Source organism: Gorilla gorilla, chromosome 4, assembly GCF_029281585.2.
Source record: "Gorilla gorilla gorilla isolate KB3781 chromosome 4, NHGRI_mGorGor1-v2.1_pri, whole genome shotgun sequence".
NCBI lineage: Eukaryota > Metazoa > Chordata > Mammalia > Primates > Hominidae > Gorilla > Gorilla gorilla.
In genome coordinates, this window is record NC_073228.2 from 131,987,118 (window position 1) to 132,014,938 (window position 27,821).

The 27,821-nt window shown below is 36.5% G+C and overlaps 1 protein-coding gene and 1 pseudogene across 2 annotated transcripts in view; both read left to right on the forward strand.

Moving 5' to 3' along the window:
- SLC12A2 (solute carrier family 12 member 2) overlaps positions 1–27,821 on the forward strand; it is a 105,915-nt gene that overhangs the window by 21,497 nt on the left and 56,597 nt on the right. For both annotated transcript variants that reach the window (XM_031011045.3, XM_031011046.3), the window contains exons 2-5: positions 7,558–7,677; positions 8,958–9,033; positions 9,332–9,427; positions 25,789–25,928. In XM_031011045.3, coding sequence (XP_030866905.1) covers positions 7,558–7,677; positions 8,958–9,033; positions 9,332–9,427; positions 25,789–25,928 — 432 coding nt within the window. The remainder of the gene's footprint in view (positions 1–7,557; positions 7,678–8,957; positions 9,034–9,331; positions 9,428–25,788; positions 25,929–27,821) is intronic.
- LOC101152624 (protein O-glucosyltransferase 2-like) lies at positions 3,768–6,542 on the forward strand (annotated as a pseudogene).

Here is a 27,821-nt window from a genome sequence, read left to right on the forward strand (position 1 = left end):
TGACTTAACACATATACACGATGTTTAGAGCTATGAGTCTGGTACGATAACCATGGAAAATACAGGATGAGCAAGGGAGAGGGGTATAGGACCAAGTGCTAAAGGAACTCCTACCACTTAATTGCTGGGTAGAAGAGTGTGTTGTTTCAAGAAAGGGAGTGGCTGACAGTGTCAGATGGTACTGTAGGAGTTCAGTGAGACAGGAACTGAAAAATGTACATTAGATTTAGCAGCCAAGAAGTCATTGGATGTCTTAATAAAACGATTTTGGTGTTGTGGTGAGGGGAAGCCAGGTTGGCTTGCGTTTAAGAATGTGCTGCACTATTAGAAACTTTGGCAAGAGTCAGAGTGCAGTAAACAGTTAACTCTGGTTAAAGGAGAGGGAATGATCAAGTTGAGGTGGAAATTTGAATATACTAAGGAAAGAAGAGATCATCCATAGTGTAAAAATTATCCTTTTCTCTACATCCTGCAAGGAAGTAATGATCATGGAGACCAGAGTTTCCATCTTTTTTGTCTATTTTCTACATACTCAGAAAAGTGTTCTGCTCCCTATGGTTTCTGTTTTTCTTTTCATCTGTTTGCATAGCTTCTTTACCTACTAGCTTTTTATCCCTGGCCCCTCTCCTAAGTTCCAGTCACACATTTTTTAACTGCTGGATAGGACTCTAATTGTCCCCTAGCTCCTCAGATTCAACATGTTCAACTGAATCTTTTCCTTTTTGATTACTGAGGGCCTAAATATCTGGATCTTCCATTCTTTCCTTTATCTCTTCCTTTCTTCCCCTTTTTTTTCTCTGTCCTACCAGTCCCTGCTGGGGCTGGGAAACTTCAAATCATAATGCTACTTTTTGAAAGATTATTTTCTGGAATAATACTAAATTTGGTCAGCTTCATTTAATAAAACATTACCCATAAAATATTTATGTTGCCAATTTCTACTTTTTATCCATTAGTGTGGAATATACAGTAAAAACCAAAAATCTATCATTTCTGTGAAAATGGCAGGTAGAGTGAAGATTTTTATTTATGTACTTTTGTATCAGCATAATTTATAGTTCATAATTGCACACTTGAACCTCCTTGATTATACAGTTTTTATACTTTTTGGTGTGTGTGGACCAAATACCATACTTGCTAATTCTCTTATTTCTCTGAAACAAATTTAAAGAAACAAAAGATGTGTCTTCCACTTTGGTTTCCTGGTATTTCAGGAAATTAATACAATTATGAACCCAATTTTATTATATTTAAGTCTACTAATTGAACTACAAATAAAAAGTTATTTGCTTTTGACTTTTGAATTTTATTGTAGAGATAACTAAAACAGTTTTAAAAATAGATCTGCCAGAAGATGATAGAGAAGATACATTTTTTATTTTGTGTGGACATACCTTTATTTTAAAATAAAATACTGGAAAATTTTAGTTTGTTCTTATAACATAGTTGTGTGTAGTATGGTGGAGAGCTAGTTGCAAAATTATTGCTAGTTCTTCTATTTTGAGGTGGAATTCTGATAAACACCCACAGCAAAAATTTTTGGATGCCTGCATACTTTTGCATTGTTAAAAAGACACCCACATGAAATCTTAGCCTTAGAAAAAGTAGCCTACTAAGTACATACATCTTTCATTTTCTTTTAACACAGATGGGAAGAGAGATGCCTTTTTGTGTATATTATAGACATTATATTTTCTTGTAATACTTGGAGGTTATGTATTTTAAAGTCTACTTCCATTAAAAAAACTGAAGAGCACTATGTATTCTATGGTGAAAGATAAGGGAACTCCTCCTTAAAGTTTGTTGAATTAACTGGCAGATTTTCTTGTTCTGGCTTTATTTGAATAATTGAACAGTTGAATCATCAATCCCTATTCAGAGTCATTTCTTATTATTTGGGATTGTCCCTGACTCTACTGTTTGAAACACATTAAACAGTGGTGGAAGTACAGCTGAAGTGGGTTGTTATTGTGATTGAGCTACACAGTCCCCTAGTCATATTTTTTTTTCTTTTACCATTTATGCACACTTCTTATTTTTGAATTATACTTTAAGTTCTAGGATACATGTGCAGAACGTGCAGTTTTGCTACATAGGTATACACGTACCATGGTGGTTTGCTGCACCCATCAACCTGTCACCTACATTAGGCATTTCTCCTACTGCTGTCCCTCCCCTACCCCTCCCCGCCGCAACAGACCCCAGTGTGTGATGTTCCCCTCACTGTGTCCATGTGTTCTCATTGTTCAGCTCCCACTTATGAGTGAGAACATGCAGTGTTTGGTTTTCTGTTCTTGTGATTGTTTGCTGAGAATGATGGTTTCCAGCTTCATCCATGTCCCTGCAAAGGACATGAACTCATCCTTTTTTATGGCTGCATAGTATTCTATGTGTATATGTGCTACATTTTCTTTATTCAGTCTATCATTGTGGAAGTTTGGGTTGGATCCAAGACTTTGCTATTGTGAATACTGCTGCAGTAAACACACGTGTGCATGTGTCTTTATAGTAGAATGATTTGTAATCCTTTGAGTGTGTCCCCAGTAATGGGATTGCTGGGTCAAATGGTCCTTCTGGTTCTAGATCCTGGAGGAATTGCCACACTGTCTTTCACAATGGTTGAACTAATTTACACTTTCACCAACAATGTAATTTCTCCACATCCTCTCCAGCATCTGTTGTTTCCTGACTTTTTAATGATCGCCATTCTAACTGGCGTGAGATGGTATCTTAATTGTGGTTTTGATTTGCATTTCTCTAATGACCAGTGATGATGAGCATTTTTTCATATGTTTGTTGGCTGGTTTATGCATACTTCTAACAAGTTTAACCGTTAGTGGTTTCTGCGTTCATACCAGCAAGCAGAAGAAGAATAATAGGCATCTTCATTTTAAGCAGGAAGAGGGCTAACAATAGGCAGGCATATTTGCTGAAATGGGAAGTGACAGTTTGCAGTCTCATGCAAAGGAAGAGATGAGAAAAATGACCAGAAGTAGTCACTTCAAGAATTATATTATGGTCCAGCAATTCCACTCATAGGTGTATGCTCAAGATAAATGAAAACATATTTTCATCCAAAAACTTTAGACAGCTGTTCATGGCAGCATTATTCATAATAGCCAAAAAGTAGAACCAGCCCAAATGTCCAACTGATGAATTAAAAAAAAGTGGCATATCCATACTATGGAATATTATCTGGCAATAAAAAGGAGTGAAGTACTGACGCATGTTATAACATGAATGAACCCTGAAAACATACTAAGTGAAAGAAGCCACACATAAAGCCCACATCTTGTGTGAGTCCATTTATATGAAATGTCAGAATAGGCAAATTCATAGAGACAGAAAATGGTTGGTGATTGGCAGGGGCTGAAGGAAGGGGGAATTGAGGTATTTCTTTTCAGGGTGATAAAAATATTCCACAGTTGATTGTAGTGATGCTGGGAATAAGAGTACAACTTTGTAGATATACGAAAAATCATTAACTTGTACACTTTAAACTAGTGAGTTTTGTGATTTGTGAGTTATATCTCAATATAGCTTAATAAAGTTTAAAAACAATTGCAAATTTGGGGTAATTTTAAATTTTTATGGGGTTGGTTAGTTCCATTTTCCATAAGCCTGGGGGCATCCTTTTTATAGTACAGTAAAATAATCATTGGTTGATAATAGTTATGAAACTGTGTGCTGTAAGGAAAATACTTAATGTGTTTTAGGATCTCTTTTGAAAAATGTATGAACTACTATCCTAAATGTTTAACATTAAACTTCATATGTGAATTCCTGGTTATCTTAAAATGACTCATTTTCCATGTATTTCACATAGCTGAGGTTATAGCTATGTCTATTAATGAAAACATGAGGATTAATTAAAAATTTAATTATTTTTCTCACCGTTACAAAACCTAGTTAAAATAATTTTCAAAAAATATACTTAATTAAGTTCATCATTGTCCTGAGAAAGAGGAGCAGCGCAGTTCCTGGCTGGGTCAGCAGAACGCCTGGTGACCCTCACCTAGGCGTGCCAGGGCACAGGTTGTGATTGTCCTGGGGCGGCGGAAACCCACGTGCCTGCCCTGCATGCCTGCCCTGCATGCCAGGCAGCACCCTTTGGAGTCGCTGTGATTGGCCGGTGTGCCCCTGCCGAAGCCTCGGCTGCTTCTGTCCACGTCTTACACTTCTTCATTTATCCATGGATCATTTTGAGAGTCCGTCTTGTAAATGTTTAGCATTTTGCTGCTTTATTGCTTCTTTCTGGGGACAGTTCCAGCACTTGCCGTGCGGAGAAAGGCAGCTGAGTCCGGAGAAGAGCAAAATATGGGGACCCAGGCTAAAAGCAGACATCGTCCTTCCCACCCACTATTTCTATATTCAGACAGTGGATACATCAGGGAATAGCTTCACATCTTCTCCAGGCGAAAAAGTCTTCCAGGTGAAAGTCTCAGCACCAGAGGAGCAATTCACTAGAGTTGGAGTCCAGGTTTTAGACTAAAAGGATGGGTCCTTCATGGTAAGATACAGAATGTGTGCAGGTTACAAAAATCTGAAGGTGGGAGTTAAATTCCAAGGTCAAGATGTGGCCAAATCCCCATGTATTTTAAAAGGGCCAGTTTGCCATGAGAATTGTGAATGGCCTTTGCAAGATAGTGCAGCCTGGCTACGGGGGATGAACTGCCCACCCGGAAACCATTGCTCAGATTCAGAGAGATCTGGCACATTTCCCTACTGTGGATCCAGAAAAGATTGCAGTAGAAATCCCAAAAAGACTTGGACAGAGGAGGCAGAGCCTGTGTCACTACACCTTAAAAGATAACAAAGTTTATATCAAGACTCATGGTGAACATGTAGGTTTTAGAATTTTCATGGATGCCATACTACTTTCTTTGACTAGAAAGGTGAAGATGCCAGATGTAGAGTTCTTTGTTAATTTGGCAGACTGGCATTTGCTTTGGAAAAAAAGAAATCCAATTCAAACATCCATCCGACCTTTTCCTGGTGTGGCTCCACAGATTCCAAGGATATCGTGATGCCTAACTACGACTTGACTGACTGTTTTAGAAACCATGGGCCGGGTAAGTCTGGATATGATGTCTGTGCAAGCTAACACGGGTCCTCCCTGGGAAAGCAAAAACTCCACAGCTGTCTGGAGAGGGCAAGACAGCCGCAAAGGAGACTTGAGCTGGTTAAACTCAGTAGAAACACCCTGAACTCATAGATGCTGCTTTCACCAACTTTTTCTTCTTTAAACATGATGAAAACCTGTATGGTCCCATTGTGAAACACATTTCATTTTTTGATTTCTTCAAGCATAAGTATCAAATAAATATTGATGGCATCGTAGCAGCTTATCACCTGCCATATTTACTAGTTAGTGACAGTGTTGTGCTGAAGCCAAGACTCCGTCTACTGTGAACATTTTTACAGTGAGCTCTGCAGCCCTGGAAACACTACATTCCAGTGAAGAGCAACCTGAGCGATCTGCTAGAAAAACTTAAATGGACAAAAGATCACAATGAAGAGGCCAAAAAGATAGCAAAAGCAGGACAAGAATTTGCAAGAAATAATCTCATGGATGATGACATATTCTGTTATTATTTCAAACTTTTCCAGGAATATGCCAATTTACAAGTGAGTGGGCCGCAAATCTGAGAGGGCATGAAAAGGGTAGAACCACAGACTGAGAATGACCTCTTCCCTTGCACTTGCCATGGGAAAAAGACCAAAGATGAACTCTGATATGCAAAATAACTTCTATTAAAATAATGGTGCTCTGAAGACTCTTAACTAAAAAGAATTTTTTAAAGTATTAATTCCATGGACAATATAAAATCTGTGTGATTGTTTGCAGTATGAAGATAACGTTTCTACTTATGCAGTATTCTCATGACTGTACTTTACATTTTTAGAATTTTATAATAAAACTACCTTTATTAAAAAATATATATACACACAATTATTGCGTCTGGCTTATACTTCTATTGCTTCAAAAATCAAAGAATTAACAGTAATTAACATATGTAAATATGGAATCTAAGAGCTAATCTAGGTTGATAGTACTTTAAAAAAGCATATAGCAATATTGCATTACATGGAATTGAGTGAGTCTATTTGGCTGACAGATGTTGGTTAAGGGAAAAGGGAATTTTGATTATCATGTAGATTTTGCACTGTGGTAGCACAGAACTTGCTGCATCTCATTTCTGTTAAAAGAAAATATATATAGGCTGGGCACGGTGGCTCACACCTGTAATCCTAGCACTTTGAGAGGCCAAGGCGGGCAGATCATGAGGTCAGGAGATCGAGACCATCCTGGCTAAGATGGTGAAACCCCGTCTCTACTAAAAATACAAAAAATTAGCCGGGCTTGGTGGCGGGCGCCTGTAGTCCCAGCTACTCGGGAGGCTGAGGCAGGAGAATGGCATGAACCTGGGAGGCGGAGCTTGCAGTGAGCTGAGATCGCGCCACTGCACTCCAGCCTGGGTGACAGAGCGAGACTCCATCTCAAAAAAAAAAAAAAAATGTGTATGTATATATGTATGTGTGTGTATATATATATGTGTGTGTGTGTGTATATATATATATATATATGGAGAGAGAGAATTCACTAAAGGATGTGAAGTACTGAAAACATGTTTTAAAAATTTAGTTGGTTCTTCTGCATTTAAAGAACATCTGAAATATAGCCATATTATGTTCTCTGCTGTTTAGATGTGGGTAGAGGAAGAACCACAGGATGGTGTTAGAGACATAATTCTAAACCCGGCACATCTATTTCCTAAACCATCTCCCCTTTCCTTTCATGACCTTTTTAGGGCTCGGTTACTGCTTTGGAAATGTGTCATATATTGGGATAGAACAAAACTCAAGAAGCACTGAAAGAGAAAGAGAGAAGTTAGAGAACAAAGAATTATGGAATCAGCTATGAAACCTAAAAACCTAAAAAGGAAACACTGGTTGTCAAATTCATTATGTCAACCAGTACATGTCTGAGTCTGAGAAAAACTACAAAGGAAAGCAATGAAAAGCACTGAGTCACTGCAGACAAGGAATGAGTAAAGAGAGGAGCTATGAAGGAATCTTGGGATCCATGGGATTCCTGCTGTCATGGACTATAAAAAAACCATATTCTTTGGTGATGAAGAGGAGTTTTAAGTTAACGTTGAAATTTCAGATGTAGGATTGGTGGTAACTAGGTGATGTAAATTTGTGGCTTGAGAGATGGGGTCTGAATTGATCGACTTAGCTACCCTGTAATTAGCAAACAGGAGTCATTGTTTCCTCCAGACACTACCAAAAGTGTAGCTAGAATTTGGAATTATTAAAATGGATTTACTGTCATGGTGAGACTTAAATTTTAAGAAATTTCAGTAATTAAGGTTTTCTTCTAGTTTATTGTTTTGTCCTTTCCTGGGGTAAAATATTTGGAAACCCTTGATTCTTGGAAATCTGTACTATGCCCTCTTAAATATGGTTAGATGTATTTAGTTATGTTTGTTTTTATCAAGTGATTTTAAATTTTAAATGTTAAGCATAATTCATATTTCTTTTTATAACCAGGAACCTTTTGAGGATGGCTTTGCAAATGGGGAAGAAAGTACTCCAACCAGAGATGCTGTGGTCACGTATACTGCAGAAAGTAAAGGAGTCGTGAAGTTTGGCTGGATCAAGGGTGTATTAGTATGTATATATAGACTTAATTTTATAGTTACAGCATATCTGTTGGTTATAAAATCTTCCTAACGTTCTCATCAGTTCTCAAGAGAACTCTTTTTTTCTTTATGTTAACTGTCTTATCTGAGTGCTGTGGAAAACCAAATTAATAGCTTGTACCTCCTTTGCTTTTGGATATTAACTTCAGCAAAGGAGATATGCCATTTATTTTGCCAAATTATTCTTGATTATATTCTATGTAATGTGTTACTGATGGTATTAAATTATATTTCATTGCCTCTTGTGAATCTCATGCACTGTCACTTTTCAGAAATTAAATATGAAGACTATCAAATTGGGAGCATCAGAATCAAGAAGGCTGAGCAGGGAATAGAGCTGAAATATGCCTGCTTCCTTTCACACTCCCCCCATTATATTTCGAAGAGAAGCGTATGGAAGTTAACAAGCAAGGAATACAGGAGAAATACTTAAATGTTGAGTTCACTTTGTGCATAGGTTTAGGTGGTTAAGGTTCAGATTTACTTCTGTTTTTCTGTGTTTGAATAAGCACTAAGGATCTGACTAAAATAGGCTACATTGCCTTCTCATTGGGACTTTGGAAGCACTTAATAGGGGTTGTATTGGAATTTCAGGGAGAAATAGAGGGAAAAAATCACAGTTCTAGTAGTAATTTTATTGCCTAATCCATAAGGTGAATGTGAAGCTTCAGGTAGTATTGTTTGCCTTAGATTTTAGTGTTTTAGAAGACTATGTTCTATGTATGAACATAGCAAATAAAACTGAAAATAAATAGGGGAAACTTTTACAACTAATTTGAATTTTTAAAAATGTGAACAATTGGCATTTTGTATTGACAAATATTATGTAATACTTAAATCTGCTGAAGAAATCATGAAATGAGTATGTTATAAAAGAATAAGCAAAAGTTAAACTTGGATTGATAAAAGGAAATATGCACTACTTTTTTAAAGGGCTGAATTTTAAAAATATATCTTGTATCTTTCTTGTTCTGTTGCTTCTGCTGCTTCACACAATTGTGATGAGTGCATTTATTTTCATACACACTTTTATATGTTACATTGTGTTTATATTAGCTCAAAAGTAAGCTCTTTTAAGCTCTTTATAAAAACTGTTAAAGAAAAGGGTGGGGTAGGAGTTAGATTTAAACCTACATATCTTCTGTAGTTTCAAATGCATGTTGTTCTACTTTGACTGGTTTAATGCTTACTATATAATGTTTGATTATTCTTCTTCCTCTGTGTCTTGGCCTCTTTTTCCCTCTTTAGGTACGTTGTATGTTAAACATTTGGGGTGTGATGCTTTTCATTAGATTGTCATGGATTGTGGGTCAAGCTGGAATAGGTAAGTGAAGTTACATCCTGCTTGATTTGAGAATAAGCAAAATAACTGTGTCTGAGCTCTTAACCTCATGAAACTCAAGAAATTAGAGTCATTTTTAACTACGTTTTCCTTTATATCAGATTGTTATCTTGATGTTCCTTTTTTCATAATTCTGATTTGGTTTTTATAAAATGAGATCAAAATTGGGTAATTTATAACTTAAAATGTAGATCCAGTATTCTTAGACCAACCAGTTTTAGATACCGACGGGCTTAAACAAGAGTGTAAGTATTCTCATTGTCTTTCTTTCTTCGTAAAGGTCTATCAGTCCTTGTAATAATGATGGCCACTGTTGTGACAACTATCACAGGATTGTCTACTTCAGCAATAGCAACTAATGGATTTGTAAGAGGAGGTAAGTTGAATCTTTTTGAATCATCATCATCAGATTACTCTTACTAAACAGAGGTCTAAATTGTATTTTTAATTATTTTTTACTTTAACTGAAGCAACATATTAAGTCTATATAGACAAGAAAGTTGCTACCGAGCACTTCCAGACTAGTATATTTCAATGTAAAATTTTATATCAACTCATACACATAAGCTTTTAAGTTATTCAGAGTGTCTCGTAGCAAGAATGGAGCATCTACTTTGGTCTCTTATCCACTGGGCTGCATCTTAATTGCCTCCTCCAAGGCTTGCCCTTGGATCAGTCAGCAACATGCTTCTGGCATTTGTTCAGCATTGTATTGGGGTAACCTCATTCCCCACCTCCATCCCCTATTGAGGGAAACTGAGGCAGTATACCTTCCCCATGATCTAATAGCATTGTGTGAGTTATACCTGGGACTGTAAATTAATTAATGTATTTATTTGGAGATGGAGTCTCACTCTCACCCAGGTTGGAGTGCAGTGGCATGATCTTGGCTCAGTGCAACCTCTGCCTCCCAGGTTTAAGTGATTCTTCTGCGTCAGCCTCCTGAGTAGCTAGGATTACAGATGTGCACCACCACGCCTGGCTAATTTTTGTATTTTTAGTAGAGATGGGGTTTTGCCATGTTGGCCAGGCTGGGCTTGAACTCCTGACCTCAGGTAATTTGCCTGCCTTGACCTCCCAAAGTGCTGGGATTACAGGTGTGAGCCACCGCACCTGGCCCTGGGACTTTAAATTCATACTTTCAAGTCTAGCTTTCTGTGGGCACTATGAGGCCTCTCATTAGAGTCTATAAGATCTGCCTTGTGAGATTTTTACCCTCCCTAGGAAGAGGACCTAAGAGACTACGGGAGAATGGAATCAGGATCCCTGAAAACAAGAAGAAAAGAATTCCATTTTCCAAATCAAAACTCTTCAGTCAGAGTGAGAAGATCCCTGGAGAAAGGAGACAAAATGTCTGCCAGCACCTGTAAAGTCATGGTAGCAAATCAACTGAGAAAAGATCTATTTCATCTGCCTCAACTGTTTTGAATATCCGTATTTGACATTATATAACACAATTTCCACTTTACCTGCATCAAGTATTTGGGTGTGGGAGGGATAGAGACAGAGAACCAGATTGAGCTTTTCATTTTTCACCATTGTCTTTATATGTTTTAGACACCAGAGGATCCAAATCACTGTGACCCTTGGAGGCTGGTATCTTGTATCAATATGATTATGACTATGCTGAGCATGCATCACTGTTGACTGAAGTTTTATGCTTCTGTTAGCCTGGATTGAGCTATATTGGGATATACAATGTGGATATGTTCAGCAGAGTTAGTCAGATAATGTTGAGAGATTCTTTTTGGCTTCTCGTGAACTGGGTACTCCATGCTTCATTTCTCTCTGCCACAACTGGGGAATGAAAGTGGGAAGAGAAGTGGGCTGGGATGCTGTGTATTTGTAGGGGATCAGCAAATCATCAAAGAATTTCTCCTTTTCCTCAGACCTTAGAATCTAGGCTGTGAGCCTCAAAAGGAATGGGGCATGAAGCCACTGGCAACATTAACTTCATGCTTTTCCCCCATTTGAATCAGATTTTTGGAAGGTAGAGATTTTGCAAGATTGTGACCAAAAAGCCATTTCATTTTTCAATAATACCGTTTGTAGTTTACATATATATACCATTGGTAGTGTGTATATATATATATATATATATATATATCTTTACAAGTACATCTGCCTCATAGACTTTGTGTGCAGTCTTCTGTCCTGGACTGCCAGGGAAAGTACGAGAATGTGGAACCCACACAGATCTGTCCCAAAAAATGACTATATATTATAATTTTGTATGAGTTTCCTGAAAAATCTGTTCACAAAGGAAGAACCTAGAGGGTAAAAACCACTTGAAATTCTGTTATGAGGTGTTCATACGATCAAGAAGGTGATACATTTGGTGAAATAATGAAACCCATAGAAGATAAAAGAGAAAGTTGTTAATTTAAAGAATGACCAGATACTATGAAGCTTTCTTAGAAGGCATTCATTTTTCACTTAGTGACTTTGGACAGCTGGATGGTCTTTATAGAATATGTATGAGCTGCATCATCTGCAATTAGTGTTTTCAAGAGATTCTTTTAGTGAATGTAAGCCCCTTCTGTCTCCTCTGTATCTGACTCAGATTTGGAAAGCCCTAACATGATTTATTTTGGTATCATGAAAAAAATATTTTCCACATGGGAGAAACTAGATACAGGCATAAAACTGAGATCACATTACACCTGTATTCAGGATTCTAAATTGAAAGTATTAGTCTTAAAATTTATCCTGAAAGTACATATTTTTTAGTTTTTTCCATTAAAGTGACCTATAATAAATGACCAGCTCAGTGGCAATAAGCAATTGTTGTGCCCATGTTGTGTATTTCCACTCAAAAGAACCAGCGGACTTTAGAGAAAAAGTTGATTCCTTATCTGGGCAGGAAATGAGCTTAGACACCTTTTCAGATCCAAAGTATTGAACACTATTAGTTTCATATCAAAAGGACCTAAGAGTCAACTTAAAGGAGCTAACACTGGCTAAAGTTTGGACAATTTGAACAGCAGTAATGATGATAACTGATTTGGATGAAAATATATGAAAATATGGATGTAAATCCATAAGTTAACAATGAAACAAACCAAAAAATCTCACTTTTCACCTTTGAAACATGCTCGGGAACCATCTTATGAAAATTGATAAATAAATAGTGTTGAATCAAACTCCTGAAAGGTTTCTTTCCTGAACTCAAGGTAACCAAGAAGTGGATGAGATTTGTTCTTCAGATAATTGCTCTACGTAATGAGTAAAGGAGGAAAGAGACTTAGAATATTCCAACTTTGTATGGTTCAAAGACTTAAATCTAAGACCTGAAACCATAGAAATTCTAGGAGATAACATTGGAAAAACTCTTCTAGGCACTGGCTTAGGCAAAGAATTCATGACCAAAAACCCAAAAGCAAATTTAACAAAAACAAAACTAAATGGGACCTAATTAAACTAAAAAGCTTCTGCACAGCAAAAGAAATAATCAGCCAGAGTAAACAGACAACCCACAGAGTAGGAGAAAATATTTGCCAACTCTACATCTGACAAAGGACTAATAATGCAAAATCTGCAAGGAACTCAAATCAGCAAGAAAATATCAATCCCATCAAAAAATGGGCAAAGGACATGAATAGACAATTCTCAAAACAAGATGTACATATGGCCAACAAACATGAAAAAATGCTCAACATCACTAATTATCAGAGAAATGCAAATTAAAACCTCAATGAGATACCATCTTACTCCTGCAGGAATGGCCATAATTAAAAAAAATAATAAAAATAACAGATGTTGGTGTGGATGTTGTGAAAAGGGAACACTTTTACACTGTTGGTGGAAATGTAAACTAATATAACCACTATGGAAAACAGTATGGAGATTCCTTAACTAAAAGTAGAACTACCATTTGATACAGCAGTCTTCCTGCTGGGTAATCTACCCAAACAAAGGAAAATAAGTCATTATATGAAAAAGACACTTGTGCACACATGTTTATAGCAGTAGAATTCACAATTATAAAAATGTGGAACCAAACTTAAATGCCTATCAACCAGTGAGTGGATAAAGAAAATGTGGTATATATACACCATGGAATACTATTCAGCCATCAAAAGGAACGAAATAATGGCATTTGCACCTGCATGGAGTTGGAGACCATCATTCTAAGTGAAGTAACTCAGGAATGGAAAACCAAATCTCATATATTCTTTCTTATAAGTGGGAGGTAAGCTATCAGGATGCAAAGGCATAAGAATGATATAATAGACTTTGGGGATGCGGGTGGGAGGTGGGTGAGGGATAAAAGGCCACACAACCACACATTGGGTATAGTGTACGCTGCTTGGGTGATGAATGCAACAAAATCTCAGAAATCACCATTAAAGAACTTAACCATGTAACCAAAAACCACCTGTTCCCCAAAAACTATTGAAATAATTTTTTTAAAAATTCCAACTTCTGTAAAGCTTTTACTTGATAAGAATACCTGTGAAGTATTGTTTCCCAACAAATTAAATCTGAATCACATTATGCCAATATCTCCAGGAAGCATTTTATAGAATATCCAGGGGAGAGAGGAACTTTTTAAATGACAGCATAGGATGATGACAGAAAATTCCAGACTGGGAATCTCTATGGAGCAAGGAACCCTTCTTATTCAAGGCTCGAAAAAAGATGGAGAGGAGAGTTAATGGTTTAAAACAAACTTGGGATTCAATGTGTAGGTATGAGTTTTGTTTGCCATTTTAGCTATAAACTATAAACTATACTTCTTGGTGGTACCAAGAATCCCTGAGTTGGATTTCCTACAGCTCAACTGCTGAGGATTTGATTTTGACTGCCTACCTTGTAAGGGCTACTTAGAGAGGACGGTAATAGAGCTAGAATTATCCAGAGGACTGGTGTCTTAAAAGGAAATGGAAAAATGCTGTGGGAAGAGTGATGTCTGGTGAACCCATCTGAACTTTTTGTAGACTGAAAGTTGACTATTAAGGGAATTAATGAGGAAATAAATTTTCTTAAAATACTATTCAAAGGTTGGGGAACATTATGTTTATTGTTTAGTAATTTTAATTCAAAGAGCCCCATTTTAAACTTGATGCATAGTTTTTAAAAATTAATGTTAACTAGTTTCAGCTTTCTACATATGGCTATCCAGTTTTCCCAGCACCATTTATTAAATAGAGAATCCTTTCCCCATTGCTTGTTTTTCTCAGGTTTCTCAAAGATCAGATACTTGTAGATATGCAGCATTATTTCTGAGGGCTCTGTTCTGTTCCATTGATCTGTATCTCTGTTTTGGTACCAGTACCATGCTGTTTTGGTTACTGTAGCTTTGTAGTATAGTTTGAAGTCAGGTAGTGTGATGCCTCCAGCTTTGTTCTTTTGGCTTCCTTACACCTTATAAAAAATTAATTCAAGATGATTAAAGACTTAAACATTAGACCTAAAACCATAAAAACCCTAGAAGAAAACCTAGGCATTACCATTCAGGACATAGGCACAGGCAAGGACTTCATGTCTAAAACACCAAAAGCAATGGCAACAAAAGCCAAAATTGACAAATGGGATCTAATTAAACTAAAGAGCTTCTGCACAACAAAAGAAACTACCATCAGAGTGAACAGGCAACCTACAAAATGGGAGAAAATTTTTGCAACTTACTCATCTGACAAAGGGCTAATATCCAGAATCTACAATGAACTCAAACAAATTTACAAGAAAAAAACAAACAACCCCATCAAAGAGTGGGCAAAGGATATGAACAGACACTTCTCATAACAAGACATTTATGCAGCCAAAAGACACATGAAAAAATGCTCATCATCACTGGTCATCAGAGAAATGCAAATCAAAACCACTATGAGATACCATCTCACACCAGTTAGAATGGCAATCATTAAAAAGTTAGGAAACAACAGGTGCTGGAGAGGATGTGGAGAAATAGGAACACTTTTACACTGTTGGTGGGACTGTAAACAAGTTCAACCATTGTGGAAGTCAGTGTGGCGATTCCTCAGGGATCTAGAACTAGAAATACCATTTGACCCAGCCATCCCATTACTGGGTATATACCCAAAGGATTATAAATCATGCTGCTATAAAGACACATGCACACGTATGTTTATTGCGGCATTATTCACAATAGCAAAGACTTGGAACCAACCCAAATGTCCAACAATGATAGACTGGATTAAGAAAATGTGGCACATATACACCATGGAATACTCTGCAGCCATAAAAAATGATGAGTTCATGTCCTTTGTAGGGACATGGATGAAATTGAAAATCATCATTCTCAGTAAACTATCGCAAGGACAAAAAACCAAACACCGCATGTTCTCACTCACAGGTGGGAATTGAACAATGAGAACACATGGACACAGGAAGGGGAACATCACACTCTGGGGACTGTTGTGGGGTGGGGGGAGGTGGGAGGGATAGCATTAGGAGATATACCTAATGCTAAATGACGAGTTAATGGGTGCAGCACACCAGCATGGCACATGTGTACATATGTAACATACCTGCACATTGTGCACATGTACCCTAAAACTTAAAGTATAATAATAATAAAAAATAAATAAAAATTAATGTTAACTAATTTGAGATAATGCCTGTTTATCTTGATTCTTAACTGAATTATAACGTTTATATTTTATTAATTGAATAATGTTTTATTCTTATCTTGAAAATTATGTGTTTGCAGCTTTGCAGAAGTATGTGAATTCAGTGAACTTTCCCTAGTGTTGTATACATTTTGCCATAGGAGAGATTTAATATTACTAATTAATTTTAACTTTGGCTTTAACAGTACATTTTAGAGATTAAACAGATATCAATCTAGAAAAGTTGTACTTTGTTATTAACTTGTGAACAAATGTAATAATGTCCAACTTTAAAGTCTCATGTAATGGAAACATGCAAGGTTTCTGAAAAAGTCAAAATGTAGAAAATAAAAGATGCTTAGTTTCAGGCTTGATTCAATTTTAGTAGTGATTTGGGGTACTATTTTTTTATTTTTATTACCGTTTTTTTTTTTGAGACAGAGTCTTGCTCTGTTGCCCAGGCTGGAGTAAAGTGGCACGATCTCGGCTCACTGCAAGCTCCGCCTCCTGGGTTCACGCCATTCTCCTGCCTCAGCCTCCCGAGTAGCTGGGACTACAGGTACCTGCCACCACACCCGGCTAATTTTTTGTATTTTTAGTAGAGATGGGGTTTCATTGTGTGAGCCAGGATGTTCTCGATCTCCTGATCTCGTGATCTGCCCGCCTCGGCCTCCCAAAGTGCTGGGATTACAGGCTTTTGAGCCACTGCGCCCGGCTGATTTGGGGTACTATTTAAAGTTACTGGAAGCAGATTAGAGAATCATCACTTAAGTTCTCTGCCTTCCACATAAGAATAGCAGTGCCAAGGAACTGATAATGTTTACTTTATTTCTGTCATAATCCCTGCCTGCAAGACACATTAATGCTTTTCAGATTATTGCAGGCTACAGGGATTTTAGAGCCCTTTCCTGTTCTACGAATCATAGCAGTGTTCTTGAGAGCTTGGATTTTATAGAGTTTCCACGGATCTGTGCAACAGGTTTGGCAACTTGGATGGTGCTGGCCAGCAGCCACCTTCACTCAGATCTGCATTTCCTAGATTACACAGACCAGAGTTGTCCCATCTTTAATTAATCCATGAATTTAGACTCACTCATAGAATAGAGGACAACTGCAGGCAGCCGTTCATAAGATGAAGACTGTAAATTCTTGGTTTTAATTAATACTGTATTATATGAACTGAGCAATACAAAGGAAAGATTCCTCAACCACTTTTTGCTTGGGGGCATTTAGTTGACTAAGTTAAAAGCAGAGGTCAGTATCTTTTCAGATAAAAGCCTTGGTTACATAAAACTTCAGATGGGTAGTTCTGAAGTTTCCAAAATCTAAAATCAACATAAACTTGCCTATTCCATGATCAAGTTTTATGTTACTTGTACTTTAGTCAATCAGCAGACAATTGTTTTAGCATTTTGTGACAGACACTGGGTTTTTAACAGTGAAAGACAAAATGCTATGTTGTTGGAGTTTACATTGAGGTAATAATAGTAGCTATTATTTTTTGAGAACTAACTGCTGGGCATGATGCCATGGTGTTGACATACATTATCTTATGTAATGCAACATTGTGGTTAGTCACATTTAACATTTACATGGATAGTGAGAACAAAAAATCAATTATACCCATTTTTTAACAAAATTAATTTTTATGCAGATTCTGCTTGTGAATTTTTAGAATGTCTACATAAGTCACAATTTTATGTACTCATATCTGTTTTACTTTTCTCTGAAATAATTGAATACCTCCTCATTTTTGTAAATAGATAAAGCCAAAAACATTGGAAATAAGGAAAAACTTTTTCCACGTATTGTGACAGAAAAGTGCTTTCTGCATTTGAAAAATCAGATTATCATTGATTGTCAAATTTTTTTGTTTTATCCATTGTGTAACTATTAATTCCTACCATTATCAAGCAAGGAGTTCTAAGTTAGAATGCAGCTCCATAGTTCCTTTTTTTAATAGCTAGTTTCTTTGAAATTATAACTTTTCAGATCAATGAAATGTTTGAAGCAGCTGTAAAACACAGTTGTATTATGAGGTTTATTAAATTTAACATAACATGTTTTCAGTTCAGTAAAACACTATTTGTATTCTACAAATAGCTCAGATACGAATCTGGCAAGTAATAGAATTTTCAGCATGGGTTTTTTCTTTACTCATTGGTGACCTTTCAGTTTTGCCAGTTTATGCGGTTTATTATTAATACTTCAGCTTGGTTCCAAAATTGTTTGCTGCAGAATTAGGGTTATATGTCTTTGCCTCTTGTATCTTAAAATTTAATTGAATTATTCTGGTGATCATTCACAATAAGATAACACCTAATCCTGGTTGGAAGATTCCATGTTTGTCACCTCACCTTTCCCTATTTGATAAAATAATGGCAATAAAATAGAGAAAATTTGCCAAACATTAAGAGGCAAACTCCTTATTTTTATTTGTAAACCAGGATACTAGAATGTATTTCATTATTGTCACCCTTTGATTCTTTCCTCAATACACCAAGAAAACTTTATTTTTACAAAATTTTCACTTTCTATTCCAACCAACAGTGAGTTTCACTTGTTCCGTATCTGTATCCTCACCAACAGTTGGTATTGTCCTTTTTATTTTTCATTCTAGTATGTGCGTAGTGGTATCTTACGATAGTTTTCATTTGTGCTTCCATAATGGCTAAAGATGTTGGGTATCTTCTCATGTACTATAAGTGTCTACTCATATTTTGAAGGGTTATTTATTGTATTGAGAGTTCTTACTATTGAGTTTTGAGAGGTTCTAGATACAACTACTTTATCAAATAAATGATTTGTAGTTTTTTTCTCTTGAGTATATGGTTTGTCATTTCATTCCTTCAATGGCATCATTAGAAAAGTAGCTTATAGTTTTAGCTATGTCCAGTTCATCACTTTTTCCTTTTTGGATTGTGCTTTTGGAGTGGTATCTAAGAAACCTTTCCCTAGCCTGGGGTCTCAAAGATTTTCTTCTGTGTTTTCTTCTAGAGGTTTTACAGCTTTAGGTTTTCAGCTAGATATATTACCATTTGTAGCTAGCTTTTGTATATATTGTGAAATGTGAATCAGTATTCATATGGATATCCAGTTATTCCAGCACCGTCTGTTAAGGTGATCTCTTTTCTGTTTACTTACCTTTGTGCTTTTCTCAGAAATTAATTGACCCTACAGTGTGAGTCTATTTCTAGACTCTGCCATTCCATTCATCTTGGCAAAAGCCCTTGTGACTCTTAACACCATTCATGAAGTTCTGCACATTAGGTAATAGCAATACTACTAGGATCTGTTTCTTGTTTTACACACTTCTGACTCCAAATGTGTGGGTTTTCCCCACACAAACCAATTCCCCAACTCTCTGGACACTAATTGGGTATCCAACAATTCGATTAAAATTTGACACTAATTGCCCAGAGTTGTTGCAGACCCTATAGGTTAAGAGCTGCATCTCACAAGACTACTCCCACTTCAAATGCCAGTTGCAATTCCAGGCCTCCTGTACCTCTGACCAACTGGCTATATATTGGGGGTTTCCACAGCCCCTTCCTCAGGTTTGATAATTTGCTAAAATGGCTCCTAGAACTTAAGAAAACAGCTTACTATCATCAGTTTATAATAAAGGCTACAACACAGAAAGAGCCAAATAAAAGAGTTGAGTAAAGCATGGTATGGGAGAAGGGATGCAGAGCTTCCATGACCTCTCCAAGTGACATCCTCCTGGCACCTCTGTGTTCACCAGCCTGAGTTCTCTAAACCCCTTTGTTTATAGTTTTCCATTATATAACCACGATTGATTAAATCATTGGCCATTAATGATTAGCTCAATTTCTAGTGCCTCTCCCTTCTCTTCTCCCCTAAGGTGTGAGGGGTGGGAGCTGGGGTGGGTAATGGGGGTATTGAAAGTGCTAACCCTCTAATCACATAGGTGTTCCTCTAGCAACTAGCACTGTCCAATCCGGAAGCTATCTAAGGGCCCACCAAGTCACCTTATTACCGTAAACTGAGGTAGAGTTGAAGGGGCTTATTTTAAATAACAAAAGATGCTTCTCTCACCTGATCAGTAATTTCCAAGGGTTTTATAAGCTCTGTTGCAGTAACCTTGGATGAAGACCAAATATATATTTCTTCTTACATCACAACATCACAGCAAGGAAAATAATTTCAGTATTTTGCCTGAGTTTAAGATGGAATTGTGATCGGGCTTTATTTTTTCCAAAGGATTTTAACTCTTAAAACAATAATAAGAGATAGGTGAGGCAGTCATTTTAGTTTTGATTTTAGTTATGGGACTAAATAACAGATTGCTCGAGTCTTCTCACAGCTTTACTGTTCACCTGTGGCTTAAAGTCACAGATTCTGAATCTCAGCCTTACTGCGTGTGAAATGAGAAGTTTAGTACCAGGATTCTATGAGGCCACACCTACAGACCACAGTGGAAGTGTATGGAGAGAGTGGTAGGTGGCGAGGAGGAGTTTGGGCTATTTCCTTGATGTTCAGTGATGAGGAGCATCTTTTTATGTGTTTACTGGCCACTTGTACAGTCTTCTTTTGGGATGTAGTCACATCTTTAGCCAATTTAAAAATTGGATTGTCTTTTTGTTACTGATTTGTAGATTTTTCTATATATCTAGTTATGTTATTCGGTTTGACATATATATTGTGTGTATTTGTTCTCAGTCTGTGGCTTGTCTTACCATTTTTATCATTTTCTTAATCATGTCTTTCAGTGAAGAGACGTTTACCATTTTGATGAAGTCTGGTTTCTCTCTTTTTTTTTTTATGCTAGTGCTTTGTTCATGGTAGAAATATTTGCCTATCCCAAGGCCATGAAGATATTCTCCTATATTTTCTTCTAGAAGCTTTATAGTTTTAGTTTTTAGATTTTTATCTGTGGACAATCTCAAATTAATTTTGGAGTATAATGTGAGATGGAGAGTGTAGTTGTTTTTCTCCCTACCCTTCTTGCCCCCATCCTTGTACACATACCCACTTGTTTTGGCACCATTTTTTGAAACAGCTATCTGTTTCTTACTGAGTTGTTTTTGATACCATTGTTGAAAAATCAGTTGTCTATCATCTGGACTGAATTCTGTTGCATTGATTTGTTTGTGTATCCTATGCTGGTACTATCTTGTATTGATTGCTTAGCTTCATAGTAAGTCCTAAGTCTTCTAACTTTGTTCTTCTTTTTCATAATTGTTTTGGCTTTTCTAGATCTTTAGCATTTTCATATAAATTTTTGACTTAGATATGCCAATTTCTGCCCAAAAAATTGGATTAACAACCTAAATATATAAGGAGCTCAAACAACTCTCGGAACAAAATCTAATAATCCAGTTTAAAAATGGGTAAAAGATTTGAATAGACATTTCTCAAAAGAAGATATACAAATGGCAAGCAGGTATATGAAAAGGCACTCAACATCACTGGTCATCAGAGAAATGCAAATCATATAAAAAAATCAGGCAGTAACAAATGCTGGAGAGGATGTGGAGAAAATAGAACTCTTGTACACTGTTGGTGGGAATGTAAATTAGTATAACCGCTATGGAGGACAGTTTGGAAGTTCCTCAGAAAACTAAAAATAGAGCTACCATATGATCCAATGCTGTGTATATACCCAAAAGAAAGGAAATCAGTATATTGGAGAGATAGCTGCACTCCCATGTTTGTTGCAGCACTGTTCACAATAGCCAAGATTTGTCATCTGAATAGAGATGGTTTTTACTTTTTCTTTCAAATCTCTAGGACTTTTCCTCTTTTTCTTGCCTTTTGAACTAGCTAAGACCTATGGTACAGTGGTGACTAGAAGTGGTGAGAATAAACATCCTTTCCTTGTTCCTAGTCTTAGAGGGAATGAGTTCAATATCACTGTTAACTATAAGGTTTTAAAATGTCATTTGTCAGATTTAGTTCTACTTCTGAGTTGCTGAGCACATTTATCATAAATGGATAGTGAATTTTGTCATGATTCTCCTGCATCTGTTGAACTGTATGTTTTTTTTCTTCCCTTATTCTATTATCACAACCTACATATATATATATATATATATATATTTTTTTTTTTTTTTTTTTTGCATCTAAAACCTAGCATTTGTAGGATAAACTTCACTGGGTCAGAGATATTATCCTTTCTGTCGAATTTTACTTGCTAATAGTTTAACAATTTTTGAGTATGATCATAAGGAATATTGGTCTGGAATTTTTTTTTTTTTTTTTTTTGAGATGGGGTCTTGCTCTGTCACCCAGGCTGGAGTGCAGTGGCACGATCTTGGCTCACTGCAAGCTCTGCCTCCCGGGTTCATGCCATTCTCCTGCCTCAGCCTCCCGAGTAGCCGGGACTACAGGCACCCGCCACCACGCCCAGCTAATTTTTTGTATTTTTAGTAGAGACGGGGTTTCACCGTATTAGCCAGGATGGTCTCTATCTCCTGACCTTGTGATCCACCTGCCTCGGCCTCCCAAAGTGCTGGGATTACAGGCGTGAGCCACCGTGCCCAGCCTGGAATTTTCTTTTTTTATAATAACCTTACTAGGTTTTTATGTCAGTATTATGCTCATCTTATGTGTTTCCTTTTCCTCTATTTTCTGAAAGAGTTTGTGTAAAATTGATCTTATTTCTTCCTCACCAGTGAAGCCATCTGCACCTATAGTTTTTTCTTTTTTGGCAGGAGTGCTTATCACAAATTTAATTTCTGTCATACTATAGGGTTACTTCAGTTTCCTGTTGCAGTCACACTTCTGCCACATTTTGTTTTTCAAGGAAATTGTGTATTTCATCTAGTTGCAAAATCATTGTAATCAAGTCATTTAATATATTACCTTCTTAACTTTTTGATGCAATAGGATTTGTAATGACATGTCCCTGCTTTCATTCCTAATTTAATTTACTTTTTTCTTCTTTGTTCTTGATTAGCTATTGTTTATCAGTTTTTTTTAATATTTAAGAATAACTTTTGGCTTTCTTCTTACTGTTTTTTCCATTTTAGATTTTATTTCCTCTTTTTCCAGTTTCTGAAGTTAGAAGCTTAGATTATTGATATATCCTCATTTTTTAGTATAAGCATTTAAAACAAATTTTACTGTAATTTCTGTTAGGTATATCTCACTAATTTTATGCTTCACTTTTCGTTATCAAATCAGTTCAAAATACTTTCTAATTTCGCTTGTGATTTATTTAAAAGTGTGTTATGTAATTTAAATATTTAGGGATCTTTCATGCATCTAATATAGTTCTGTTGTGGTCAGTAATATACAGTGTGTTATTTCAGGTTTTTGAAATTGAGACATACTTTATGACTGAAACCAGTTTTTAATGTTAGGCTTTTGATTAGCCTAGTTAGGGTTTTGATTACTGATTGGACATTTAATAAGAATTACCGGGGCATATATCCCCAAATCAAGATGTAATAAAGATGGAACTCAGTATTGTCACTACTTAGTATCTCTGGCATCTGACTAATTATGTTCTTTACAGTCAGAGTTTAGGGTAGTTTATGGCCAATTATGAGACCCCATCAGGACTTTTTTTCCATATTGATGTCTGTGTTTGCTTGATCAACAGATTTTTTTAATAAAATTATTTTCTATGTCTTCAGCATTTTTAGCGATAACAGAAAGGCTGATTTACAAGAGTTTATCATACGTACTGTATTGGTAAGCAATTAAGTCAAGGAGACCTGAGTTTAAATACAGTTCTTTACTTAGCTGCTTACATGACCTTAGCCAAATTACTTAACCTCCCTGAGCTGTAATTTTCTCATTTGTAAAATGAGGATGACAACAGTACTTTAGTAGAATTAAGTCGAATGTGTAGTATTTAACAAAATAAGGTGTATACCTAGTCTGTGCTGATTAGTAAAAAAAATAACACAGCCTTTCAGAGTGGTAGATCTTTAAAAAAAAAAAAAACCTCTAGGAAATAGGAATGGAAGTGGGAAGGAATAGGGCAAATAACTGTTGATTTTCATAAGAAGTCATAGATGATGTGCAGTTGTTTTTATATTCTTATCCATGTGTCACTTCCTTTTTCTTGAAAACAATACAAATCTTTTAAAATGTGAGTTTTACGTTTTAAGTTTCTGTATTTGTGAAAGACTTTTAAATATTTTGAAATCTCACATTTTATAAAATCAAAACTTTAAGGCACATAACATGAATTTCTTGCTTTAATAGGTCCTATTGGTGATATTTCTGATTCTAAAGTTTGTATTGTCAACTACTAAAGACAAGAGTGTTGACTAATTTCAATAACTTTTCTTTGTGACTTCATTTTCTCATCTATAAAATCAGGATATACTTCGTTTTAATTCATTTTTGCTATTGAGAGTAGATGAAATAATTCATTAATTTTGAAAACATACGTTAGATAAAGGCTGATAATTATAGTACTGTAGGGATTTTACTTGTGATTAATTATAATGTGATGTAATATATTCAAAGATCTTTGACAAAATTGTCATTATATAAATTAATTGGAGTTTTTGGTGTTCAAGAATATTTCGTGGAAAATTTTAAGTCATTTTTATCTCAAAATCATGAGGCTAATGTTAAATGGTTAGGTTGCTTTTTTTTTTTTTTCATTTTCAGGATCATGAAAACTAAGGAAGTTTTATAGTGGATGGGTTTAACGTGTAGAATATTTTGAGCAAATTGATAGGAATCAACTAGAAAACCTGTTACAGGCGTTTTCCAAAATGAAGTTTGCATCATTAGTACTTTAACTGTAGAATTTTTTTGTTGGTGCATTTACCTTCTTTATACTGGGTGAACAATAGAAACAAATATTCAGCTGTTTAATGACATTTCACTATATGGTCTTAAGTATTTAATCAGTTTATAGAAATATGTATATAGCTTTATGTAACTTCAGTAGTATTAAAACCAAGTTTTGATTGTGACCTAATGGCCAAATTTAAATTAGAATTTTAAAAGAGCTCTTAGAGACTTCAGGTAAGCATCAGATTGTCTCTGAATCATAATACTGATTTCTTTTTAAGTTAGAAAAAATAACTTGCTTCTTGATAGCTCATTTAATATCTTTGTTTATTCTGCCATTTAGACAGGATTTACTGGGATACAAACTACATCTCTTTGGAATACCATTATATGCTCTTGTGAGACTTTTTTTTTTTTGGTCTTGGTATTCACATTACCACAAATTGTCTTAATTAAGTAATTAAAATCATACCAACTGTGATTTAGAAGTTACATTAAGGCTGGGCGTGGTGGCTCACACCTGTGATTCCAGCACTTTTGGGAGGCTGAAGTGGGCAGATCACTTGAGGTCAGGGGTTTGAGACCAGCCTGGCCAACATGGTGAAACTCTGTCTCTACTAATAATACAAAAATCAGTCACGTCTGTAATCCTAGCGCTTTGGGAAGCTGAGGTCAGGAGATTGAGACCATTCTGGCCAACATGGTGAAACCCCGTCTCTACTAAAAATGCAAAAATTAGCTGAGCCAGGTGGCGCACGCCTATAGTCCCAGCTACTCAGGAGGCTGAGGCAGGAGAATCACATGAACCCAGCAGGTGGAGGCTGCAATGGGCCGAGATCACGCCACTGCACTCCAGCCTGGGTGACAGAGCAAGACTCTGTCTCAAAAAAAAAAAAAAAAAAAAAAAGTCCGGTGTGGTGGCACGCACCTGTAGTCTCAGCTGCTCAGGAGGCTGAGACACGAGAATTGCTTGAACCCAGGAAGCAGAGGTTGCAGTGAACCAAGATTGCACCACTGCACTTCAGCCTGGGTGACAGTGAAACTGTTTCTGAAAACAAAAAAAAAAGCATAAAAATAAAAGTTACATTAAGATTAAATATATTAGAAATTCATTGGGAAATGATCTCTTGGGATCTGTGAAGGGGAGGAGGCTGTGGCCCATTTTAATCTAAACTTTAAAAGATAAAATGGGAATTCAAATAGGATGATTTTATATTTGATATTGGGAGCATTATCTGGATGTTGAGAATTGTTAATACGTGTTTTGTGAAATATTCTTTTTAGGTAGTTCTGAAAATACAGTCACTCATTTGCCTCTTTAACTGCTCTGCTTATTGGGGGCATCTGCTTTGTGAATTCATGTATAATTAAAGGATAATTTGGCAATTTAAATCCTAACTTTAGTACCTGTTTTTTTTTGTTGTTGTTTTTTTTTTAGGAGGAGCATATTATTTAATATCTAGAAGTCTAGGGCCAGAATTTGGTGGTGCAATTGGTCTAATCTTCGCCTTTGCCAACGCTGTTGCAGTTGCTATGTATGTGGTTGGATTTGCAGAAACCGTGGTGGAGTTGCTTAAGGTAATTCACCTTCCTTCTAGTCATTCGTTTACCAAATCTTTATTGAGGGATTATATGCCGATCACCATGTTAGAGGTTGGGAAAGCAGTGATATGATGACCAAGAGATTCGTCCTTCAAAAAGTTTACTACAGGAGATAGGCAAAGAACAAAATACTATTAGAATGTCAGCAGTGGGCCGGGCGCAGTGGCTCGCGCATGTAATCCCAGCACTTTGGGAGGCCGAGGCGAGCGGATCACGAGGTCAGGAGATCGAGACCATCCTGGCCAACATGGTGAAACCCCATCTCTACTAAAAATACAAAAAAAAAAAAAAAAAAAAAAAAATCAGCCGGGCGTGGTGGCAGGCGCCTGTAGTCCCAGCTACTGGGGAGGCTGAGGCAGGAGAATGGTGTGAACCCAGGAGGTGGAGCTTGCAGTGAACTGAGATGGCACCACTGCACTCCAGCCTGGGCGACAGAGCAAGACTCCATCTCAGAAAAATAAAGAAAAGTACAGCCGGGCGTGGTGGCTCATGCCTGTAATCCCAGCACTATGGGAGGCAGAGTTGGGCGGATCACCTGAGTTCGGGAGTTTGAGACCACCCTGACCAACGTGGAGAAACCCGGTCTCTACTAAAAATAAAAAATTAGCCTGGTGTGGTGGCGCATGCCTGTAATCCCAGTTACTCTGGAGGCTGAGGCAGGAGAATTGCTAGAACTGGGGAGGCAGAGGTTGCGGTGAGCCGAGATCGCGCCTTTGCTCTCCAGCCTGGGCAGCAAGAGTGAAACTCTGTCTCAAAAAGAAAAAAAGAAAAATACAAACATTTTTATATGGTTCAAGCACAAAAGCAGCAAGACATTTAATACTAGAGAGAGAAAAAAATAATCAGGAGAAGGGTCTTATTTCCATTGAAGTTAGGGTCTTGTTTGGGTTTGGGGGGCGTGACATGCTCAGATTTGGGATGTAGGGAAGTATCTGACCATGGTACGGAGAATGGACTTGAGGAATCACAAATGGAAATAGAGACCATTTAGAAGGTTGTAGGTGTCCTGGGAGAGGAGATGGTGGCTTATATTAAAACAGTGACTTGTGGAGTGGGAAAGATGTGGGCGAATTTGGGAGATTTTAAAGAATTTGAAGGATTGGATTTGATAATTAATGGGATGTGAGAAATTAGAGAAATAGGAGGATTTCAAGTTTATACACAAATTTCTGACTTTTGGATTTAGATGGAAGATAATGCCATTTGCGGTGTGATGGAGAACACAGGACAGTTTAGTTTGAATGTGTTAACTAGAAGAACCATGAGTATATCCAAATAGAGCTGGCTGTATTGCTCTGGAGTATAATTAAAGAAGAGTGCAATAGGATTCCTCAAATATTATTAAATGAGAGGAACCTCAAATGACACCTATAATTGCTCATGTTAGGTTAGGTTGTAACTATTCTACAGTAGTAAATGGTACATAAGGAAGTATAAAATCTGACAAGGATTGACACCTGCGTTGACATTGACCTTTACATGTTTACACCAAAGGGATGAAGAAAAAGAAGGGCTATAATACCATGAGTAAGCAATGTACTCATTAGAGTTTATATTCTTTCATTGTTTAATTTAGTGTATATTTTTATTTGATAGTCAAAGTTTAAGGTTTACTCTATGAACTCTTATCAAAGTATTTAATTAGGGTTTATACATGTTTTTGTTTCATGGAAAATTTAACTTAGAGAAATATGAAATTTCAAACATTTTAAACTACATTTATTATATAAAATATTGAGCTATAGCAGTAGTCTTCTATTACAATCATAGTCCATGAATCTAAAAGCCAGTCAATAGATACATTTACACTAGTACCGTTTTTTTTTCAAGTAGTTCTCAGATATGATTTTCCAAATGCTATAGGGAATT